This window comes from Pseudonaja textilis, chromosome 12 (genome assembly GCF_049901715.1).
Source record: "Pseudonaja textilis isolate UNSWEBS1 chromosome 12, rPseTex1.2, whole genome shotgun sequence".
NCBI lineage: Eukaryota > Metazoa > Chordata > Lepidosauria > Squamata > Elapidae > Pseudonaja > Pseudonaja textilis.
The window spans coordinates 10,541,412-10,551,176 of NC_142001.1; the positions used below are offsets into that span (position 1 = coordinate 10,541,412).

At 42.8% G+C, this 9,765-nt stretch overlaps 1 protein-coding gene across 2 annotated transcripts in view; it reads left to right on the plus strand.

The window, feature by feature from the left end:
• Positions 1–9,006, plus strand: part of DACH2 (dachshund family transcription factor 2) — a 284,817-nt gene extending 275,811 nt beyond the window's left edge. For both annotated transcript variants that reach the window (XM_087940987.1, XM_087940989.1), the window contains one exon: positions 7,799–9,006. In XM_087940987.1, the coding sequence (XP_087797113.1) occupies positions 7,799–7,836 (38 nt within the window). In that variant the 3' untranslated portion in view covers positions 7,837–9,006. The remainder of the gene's footprint in view (positions 1–7,798) is intronic.
• Positions 9,007–9,765: the final 759 nt, after the last annotated feature.

Consider the following 9,765-nt stretch of genomic DNA (forward strand, 5'->3'; position numbering starts at 1 on the left):
TGTTACATTGCCTGTAAAATTGGGTAGACCTTTCTCACTTATCAATGATTCCACCGTTAATTGCAATCTGACATTATGTCTTGTTTTGTTCTGTTTTATTTTAATGTTTTCATATTTATTCTAGTCTGAGACCTGAATAAAAGATTGAATTGAACTGAGTACGATCTTGCAGTGTTTCTGCACAGGAACTCCTTGACTTATAACTGGTTGTTTAATACCCATTCATAGTTACAACGGGCTCCCATAGTTATAACTAGTTGTTTAACACCCATTCGTAGTTACAACGGGCTCCCAGAAAAAGCTACTTACGACCTTTCCTCCAAATTATGACAGCAATTTAGTCATCATTTGGATATCTAGTTGCCCGTCAGACTGCTAATCCGAAGGAAAGATTTCGATTTAAACCTTCAGGATATTCCAGGGTCCATAATTCACTTATAGCCAAACATGGGGACAGCAGCATCCGTTTCTTTTCATCAACCACTCTCCGTTTCCCATAAAATAAACATACTGGGTGTCATTAAGAGCACCTTCAGATCAATGATTTTTGCAAATGACATTCAAGGACCGTTTGAGGGCTGCCTTTTTGTTTTTTTGTTTTTTTGTGCTGATAAAAGCAAATTAAATTAGCGTAACTATGAGCCGCGCTGATAAAAACGGGGAAGCCAAAACAGCAGCGCCATTAGCGAACAAAGTAATATTTTCTCTTTACTGCTTTCTGCCATTTAGTTATTATCCTATTGGAAATCTAATTATAATCCTTTTACTCCCCAGTCAGACTTCACAGTTTTTGCAAGCTTAGCACTGACATGTGATTTCATTAGATTTGATCGCTTGCGCCCAGATTGACTTCACTTCAGTCGGAGACCTAAAAGGCCTCTCGGCTTCTCAGATTCCCTGTTTGCACATTAAGGCAACAGCTCCTTTAATTAATTAGCATGAACCCGCAGTAACGTGAACTGCTGAACAGAAAATAACCGTCATTTTACGATCGCAGGGAGATTTCTTCTTCTGCCTGTGGATACCTTAGTTAACGTTGGCGCAGCGATCGGCGCAAAGGAAGGGAAGGAACACGGCTGCACATTTTTCATCTTTTCTTTTAGGTTATGCCCTTTTATAAGGCAAGTGCCTGAGAAATGTGAGAATGTGGGGGGAAGGGATCAGGGAGAAGCAAACTAGATCTTCAAGGAAAGAAGCAATCTAGAACAGGGGTCCCCAGCTCCTGGTCCATGGCATGCGAGCAGACGGTCCGTGCAAAAAAGCAAAGCCACATCAGCATGCAAAAACCATGCTCCTTCTGGAAAAATCTTTCCGCGTGGAACCGGCCCTTGGTGCCCCAAAGGTTGGGAGCCACTGACCTAGAACGAAGGAGAAATTTCCTGACAGAGTTAGAAGAATCAATCAGTGGAACAAGAAGTTGTAAATGCTCCAACACTGGAAGTTTTTAAGTGTTTAAGGAAGAGATTGGATAACCATTTGTCTGAAATAGTATAGGGTTTCCTGCCTAAGCAGGGGGTTGGACTAGAAGACCTCCAAGGTCCCTTCCAACTCTGTTATCCTGTGAACAATGCTTGTGAGAAGAAAGACGGTGGAGATTTATAAAGCTATACATGATAGGGTCAGAGTGGATGTAGTAAAGCTTTCATTTCCCTTTTGTAATGCTGTTACTCGACATCCCTTGAAACTGTCTGATAAGAGGTAAAGTAACACCTTGCCCGGCCCAATGATAGGTTCCCCTCTAAGTTCTCAGCGCGCAAGAACTTAATGGAGTGTTGGAGCCTCAGTGGTGCAGTGGTTAGAGTGCACTACTGCAAGCTACTCCTACTGCAGTTTGCCAGTTCGAATCTCACCAGGCTCAAGGTTGACTCAGCCTTCCATCTTTCCGAGGTGGGTAAAATGAGGACCCAGATTGTTGGGGGCAATAGGCTGACTCTGTAAACCGCTTTGAGAGGGCTGTGAAGCACTATAAAGCGGTATATAAGTCTAAGTGCTATTGCTAATGCTGTGTGATCCAGCTGCTGCACTCTTCATTTCAACAGTGGCAGTTTTTAAGAAGAGAGATTGAACAACCCATTTGTCTGAGCAGGGGGTTGGACTAGAAGACCTCCAAGGTCCCTTCCAACTCTTGTTATTCTGTAATCAGAACTTCAGAAGTGATTGTAACTCCATTGTCCCAGGTAACTTGGAACAACGGCTAAGAGCCGGCTCATAAGTCAAGGTCTACCAATAGAGCACACTATTGCAAAGGCAGAATCGGGGATGCTTTCCTTATACTGAGGGACCATTAGTAAATCTAAATTAAAAAATCACAGTGTTTAGAAAACATCACCGGAGACATAGATGGCAATGAGATGGTGAAACAGGGGTGGGGTTGCTGGGAGTTCGGGAGAACCGCTAGCTAAGATTCTGTGCATTTCAGAGAACCCCCAAATCCTATTCCTGGCTGGCCCCGCCCACCCTACCCCGCCCCTCCCATGTGGCCTGTAGGTAAGTGCAGGGGGCACGTGGAGGGTTGGGGAGGGGGAAGAACGGGCCTCCTGGAAGCTCAGCAAGGCCAGAAATGGGCCCATTTCTGGCTTCCAGAGAGCCTCCGGAGTCCAGGAAAGGCTGTTTCTACCCTCCCGGAGGCTCCGGAGGCTCCGGAGTCCGTGGTGCAGGAGACCGACTAGGCCACACCCACTAGGGCCACGCCTACGCAGCAACCAGGTAGAGAACCCTTTGCTAACATTTTTGAAGCCGAACCCTGACGGTGAACCAACTGAACAGATTAATAATACCTTTGTATATTTAGGCATAACCTTTTCCAAGACTGAATCTTAGTCTTGCTCTCATCAACGGAGTACATTGAGGTGCTGAGAGAGAGAGGGAGGGAGGGAGAGAGAGAGAGAGAGAGTCAGTCCTGAAGATTAAAAGTGCTCACTTCCCACTTTGGTTCTGTTTTCCCTCTGTGACTCCAAATATTGAACAAAGAGAACAACATCTAAAATATTATTAACCCAGGAGGGTCGCCTCTAGCCCTAACCCTAACCCTAGGCAAATCAGGCGGCATACAAGGCTAATCCCTAACTCAATAAAAAAAATGAAGTAAATAAATTCGGCTTAAAGGCAAAACGGGCAAGATCTTCAAGCTGTGCAACATAGTTTTCCTTTTCTAAATGCCTTGCTTATTAAGGCAGTCATGCATTTCATGGCAGGTTATAAAAGTCTACCGTGCACCGGGGCCTCGTAAGCATATTTTAGTGTTAGGAAATATCATTTACACCTTTTTATACTGTCAATATGATCTCTGGAGAATTCCACTCCAACTACTGTAAACCCATTCTTTGGCTCAACCTTTGTCTAATTCCCTTTTTAAAGGAGCGAGTGAATATTTGATTTTGGCCTAAAGCTAAAAAGAGAGCACATTTATGGCCCAAAGATTTATTTAAAATCTTGTCAGTGTTCAGGTAGTCCTTGGCTTAAAGGCAGTTTATGTAATAATGGTCCGGATTTGCAACGGTCTTCCCTACATTCCTGAGTTAGGAGGGTCGAAAACGGAGTTCAGGAGGGTCAAAAACAGCTTGGGGGTCGAAAACGGAGCTTGGGAGGTTCGAAAACAGAGCTCAGGAGGTCAAAAATGGAGCACAGGAGGGTCAAAACGGAGTTTGGGAGGGTCAAAAGCAGCTCGGGAGGGTCGAAAATGGAGCTCAGGAGGTTCGAAAACAGGAGGGTCAAAAATGGAGCGCAGGAGGGTCGAAAACGGTTTGGGAGGGTCAAAAACAGCTAGGAAGTGTCAAAACGGAGCTCAGGAGGATCAAAAACAGCTCGGGAGGGTCGAAAACGGAGCTCAGGAGGATCAAAAACAGCTCGGGAGGGTCGAAAACGGAGCTCAGAAGGGTCGAAAACGGAGCTCGGGACGGTCAAAAACGGAGCTCGGGAGGGGTTGAAAACACTGCTCAAGAGAACCGCACGCAACCCTCCCGAGCTCTGTTTTCAGTGGCAGAGACAACATGGGCCGGTCCTTCATTGTTTCCAGGGTGGCCCCACGGGCCATATCTAAGCATCCTGTGGTCCAGATCCAGCCCACAGGCCTTGACTGACACCCCTAGAATAGAGAATATCTAAACTGATGTTTTTTTTTCCATTTCTAAATGTCTCCAAAGCCCAGTTCTGTCCCCTTCTGCCATCCTTCGTTCCCAGGCTCCTGGACATTCCTGAGGCATTAATTTGTCCGTGATATTTATTCGTGTTTATGTTCAGGCTCCATATTGGATTGTTGCTGTTCCATGAGGGCAGGCCTCCTTTAAAACATGAAACATTCAATTCCTAATTAGCCATTTCCTGTCTGTCATGGAGCGAACATGCTGGATGCGGATTGAAATGCAGCTCCTGCCCTCCTCTGTTTATCGTTCCAGATGTTTTTGTTTTAGCTAGGAGTTGACTTTGACAGCTCCCGTTAAATGATAAATCACTCATATTATAGCTGAAATGCATTTCAAAATTGAAATGTAACAAAAGTTCGCAATCGCTCCAAGGATATGTGTCATTTAGCCGGTCAATATAGTTTGTGTCCTAAGGTAGATTTAGTATTGGCACATGCAAATCCAAAAGGCGAGATTAGTCGATTCTTGGCACAGGCTAAGTTGGGTTGATTATTTTTAGTGTGGTTTCTAAAATCAGAAGTTAGTAGCCAGGGCTTTCAATCTGTTCTCGTGGACAAACAAATGCAGATTCCTTTGGTTCTTTTAATGGTTTTATTTATTTTTTCCTTTGACCTTCAAAGCAACAGCAATAGCACTTAGACTTAAATACCGCTTCATGGTGTTTTAAAGCCCTCTCTAGGAAGTTTACAGAGTCAGCATATTACCCCCAACAATCTGGGTTCTTCTTTTACCAACCTCGGAAGGATGGAAGGCTGAGTCAACCTTGAGCCAGTCAGGATTGAACTGCTGACAGTGGGAAAAATTGGCCTGCAACACTGCATTCTAACTACTGGGGAGGGAGGGAGAGAGGGAGGGAGGGAGGGAGGAAGGAAGGAAGGAAGGAAGGAAGGAAGGAAGGAAGGAAGGAAAGGCAATAGCAATAGTACTTAGACTTATATACCGCTTTACAGCCCTCTCTAAGTGGTTTACAGACTCAGCCTATTGCCTCTCAACAACCTGGGTCCTCATTTGACCCATCTCGGAAGGATGGAAGGCTGAGTCAACCTTGAGCCAGTCAGGATCGAACACCTGTCTGTGGTCAGAGTTTGCCAGCAATACTGCACTTTAACCACTGTGCCACCACGGCTTATGAAAGATCATCTTTATTTTTAACAAAAGGAATAAATGTCTCTTGATTTGGCTAGGGTTGACAGGTGAGTAAGGAGGGCCTTGTTGTTCAGCATCCCTGATCATAGTCCACCGAGAACTTCTTGTCTTCTAATATGGGATTGCCAGTGTATATTTACCACATTGTCAGGCTACAAAGAGGCACAGCAGAATGTACAGGTGGTCCTCAACTTACACTAGTCCACTTAGTGACCATTCAAAGTTACAAAGGCACTGGAAAAAGTAACTTAGGACCATTTTTCACACTTACAAACATTGCAGCATTCCCATGGCCACATGATCAAAATTCAGATAGAATAGAATAGAATTCTTTATTGGCCAAGTGTGACTGGACACACAAGGAATTTGTCTTGGTGCAAGTGCTTTCAGTGTACATAAAAGAAAAGATACATTCACCAAGAGTCAAGAATCATCAGGTACAGCACTTAATGATAGCCATAGAGTACAATAAGCAATCAAATCATACTAGGAAACAGTCAATATAAAGTGGCAAAGTTACAGTCATACAGTCACAAGTAGGAGGGGATGGGTGCTAAGGAGTGATGAGAAGATTAATAGTAATAGTAGTGCAGACTTTGTAAATAGTTGGACAGTGTTGAGGGAATTATTTGTTTAGCAGAGTGATGGCTTTTGGGAAAAAAACTGTCCTTGTGTCTTGTTGTTCTGGTGTGCCGGGCTCTATAGCGTCGTTTTGAGGGTAGGAGTTGAAACAGTTTATGTCCGGGATGTGAGGGGTCTGTAAATATGTTCATAGCCCTCTTTTTGACTTTTTGACAGTATACAGGTCCCCAATGGAAGGCAGGTTGGTAGTAATTGTTTTTTCTGTGACCCTAATTATCCTCTGAAGTCTCTGTCTGTCCTGTTGGGTTGCAGAACCAAACCAGACGGTTACAGAGGTGCAGATGACAGACTCAATCATTCCTCTGTAGAACTGGATCAGCAGCTTCTTGGGCAGTTTGACCTTTCTGAGTTGGCACAGAAAGAACATTCTTTGTTGTGCTTTTTTGATGACATTTTTGATGTTAGGTGTCCATTTTAGGTCTTGGGATATGATAGAATCTAGAAATTTGGAGGTCTCTTCTGTTGATACTGTGTTGTTAGAGGTGGTAGTATGGGAGGGTTTTTTCTAAAGTCTACCACCATTTCTATGGTTTCGAGTGTGTTCAGTTCCAGATTGTTCCAGTCACACCACAAGGCAAGTTGTACAACCTCCTATCTGTATGTGGAAGCTTAGGGAAGGATTGGAACTCACCGGCTCCTGGTGATTGGTCCAAAGTCACCCAGTTGACTTTCATGCCTAAGGCAGTACAAGAATTTGTCCTAAGGCAGGACTAGAACTCACAATTTCTGGCTTTCTAATCAGGTGCTCTCCAGTTTGTTATTAACATCGCTAATGCTCTCAGGGGGAAATTGACCGAATGCCAAATGCCAGCTTGACCATTATAACACTATTTATGGACAGTGTGTTGTGTCATAAGTAATATCAAATCTTCAGGCTTAGGTTAATTGATGGTTTGATGCCTTTCTCTGAAAGATTAACCTGATAGATAAGTATATTTAAGAGATTCTAATGTGCACATTGAAGTGGAGTTACAATGATGCAGCAAGCAATTCTTAGGTTTTTCCACTGATTAATTGTTCTGACTGTCAGGAAATTTCTCCTTAGTTCTAAGTTGCTTCTCTCCTTGATTAGTTTCCACCCATTCAGAGGTGGTATTCTGCAGGTTCTGACCAGTTCTGGAGAACCAGTAGTGGAAATTTTGAGTAGTTCGGAGAACCGGCAAATAGCACCTCTGACTGGCCTCACCCCCATCTATTCTCTGCTTCCCGAGTCCCAGCTGATTGGCTGGGTCTTCTTTTGTTGCCCTGTACAGGAGAACGGAGCTGGAAAACAGGTTAGTGAGGTAGGGAGGGAATGGGCTATTGCAGTAACCTTCCCCTGCCACACCCACCAAGCCACGCCCATTGAACCGTTAGTAAAAAAAATTGAATCCCATCACTGCACCCGTTGCTTCTTGTGCTGCCTTCAGGTGCTTTGGAGAATAGCTTGACTCCCTCTTCTTTGTGGCAGCCCCTGAGATATTGGAACACTGCTATCATGTCTCCCCTAGTCCTTCTTTTCATTAGACTAGACATACCCAGTTCCTGCGACCGTTCTTCATATGTTTTATCTTAGGAATTGTATTGTAAGATCTGCCCCAATTTGGGTACCCTGCAGATAAGAGGTGTTACAATTCCCGTTGTTACAGATGAGGATTCGTCTATTGGCCAGTCATGCAAACTGTACTCTAGCACATCTGGAAGTCTCACTTGGCAACAGAAATGTTGAGGTCAATTGTGGACATAAGTCCAGGGCTGCCTTGACACCACCTGTTGTGTATGTCGTCTTCCTAAAAACAGATTTCCATTCCAGCTTTCGAGAACTTCAGATAAAGACAACGGAATGGCAATATCCTCTCCTTCTTTTTTCCCCTCCTTTTCTTTTCCAGAAAACAGAGCATACATCAAACCAACCATTATGTACTGAAGATGCCGAATTTGGCATGTTTGTGTGGGGTGGGGGAGGGGTGGGGGACATGTAACAGTCACTTCTGAAGATTATAAAACTCCTGCAACAGAAGGTCTCTTTCCAATCCTGGATACCCTTCGGTGCGGTGCGAAGACCCAGAACTGGTAGCGGTTGCAAGATGGTAACCTTTGAATCCAGGACTCTCCAATAATTCCCGCGTTGAAAAACCGCTGAACCGTCACTGAGAAATGTGGAGACTCGCAAGCTTGGCCATCCCAAACCTTTTGCAGCAGAACATTTGTAAGTCCTAGAAAAAAAAAACAGAATGGGGAAGAATCCATTTTAGCCTCTTTTTAAGCACATATGATTCCCTGGGAGACAAAAAAAAACAAAACCTGCCTCTGTAGGAGGAACAAGAGAGGGGCGGGCAGCGATGACACCCCTGTTACGATGTCATGATGGAAATTGCCTGCGCCATCGCGATGCCATTACATATTCACCCTGGTTTTGCAAATGAGGTGGTGACACGTGCGTTGTCCTTTTGATGTCATCGTAACAGCCCCAAGCGTAAACCGCAGCCTTCCCCAACTTGGTACCTTCCAAGTTGTGTTGGAACCACAAATCCCAAAACTCAATGGGAGCGTACATGAAATTGAGCCAGGTTGAGGATGGCTGTACAACTGTTTAACAATGGCACAATTAAGTTAATAAGCTGCAGTGGTTCTTTCTGGCCTGTATAATCTACATGTCCAGTTTTTATCACTAAAACAGTTCACCACAGAGCTGTTTCAGTTGTGTTTATAAATTTAAGCTTTGTTTACTGAAGCTGAAAACTCAATATATATTGCGTTTTGAAGAGAAAAGTATGTACATTTTTTAATATGATAATGTAAAAATTGCCCTTCCTTGGATGACCAGCTAAAAAAGTGTGAACTAAATTCCAATATTCAATGTAACGAGGGGATTATAAAACTGATGCTTTTTTAAGAAAAAAAAAATAACTCAGTTCTGCTTGGTTTTTAGTCTTTTCACACCAGGGGACAAAGGAAGGATGAACATATGGTAGGATGTTAGATAATGGAAACTTTAAAATATAGTTTCTCTGTTGTATCATATTAAGTTAAAAGTACACATTCTTTGTTAAAATGTTCTTGCTAAATAACTACAGTATTAAAACATTTTTTTTGACTTTGGAAATGGCTTCATTTTTTTATCCTTTTTTTTAATGCTGGATTATGAATCAGATAGTCATTTTACATTTTCAAGCAAATCAACTGAATCTACTTTTCAACACACCTACTGAAACAGTAATATTTTGGTATTCACACTTGTTCAAATTTGGCAAATATTATTTGCAAAAGTTACATTTAAAAAAAAAAACACTTTATTTTAGGATTCGATGCATAGAAAAAAGCAAGCCTTAAAAATACTTTCAAAAATTATGCAAGGCATTAAAACCTTCATTTAACAGACTATTCAGAGAGAGGATGTCTATTAATTCTGAAACTCTGTTCGATCCAAATCTACATCATCCATAATTTACACTAGTCTGTTTGCATAATGACATCGTATACATTTAGTTAATAGTATTAGAATTATATCCCACCTATTGGATCCCCAAAGCTTTGTATTTGTTCAGAGTGTTGCGGTGTAAATTCAGCTCCAGCAAAGTAAACACAGATGGCTGAGGCTTCATTTAACTTCTTTACAAACACATGAAGTAAATTTTACAATACCAGTTGTAAATTTCTCCAACATGGAGCAAACTCAAACAGAAGCAGACATGTTACAAGTTCAGAGCAGAGCACCAAGTCAAGAGCCCAAAACAGACATCAGTTTCACTTTAGTTCAGCAGGCAAGCAAGACACAACAGAAGAAACAGTTTCATTTTCAATAGACAGACTCAGAGCTCAGTATAGCTTCATAGCTGCAGAGCTTAATATAGAG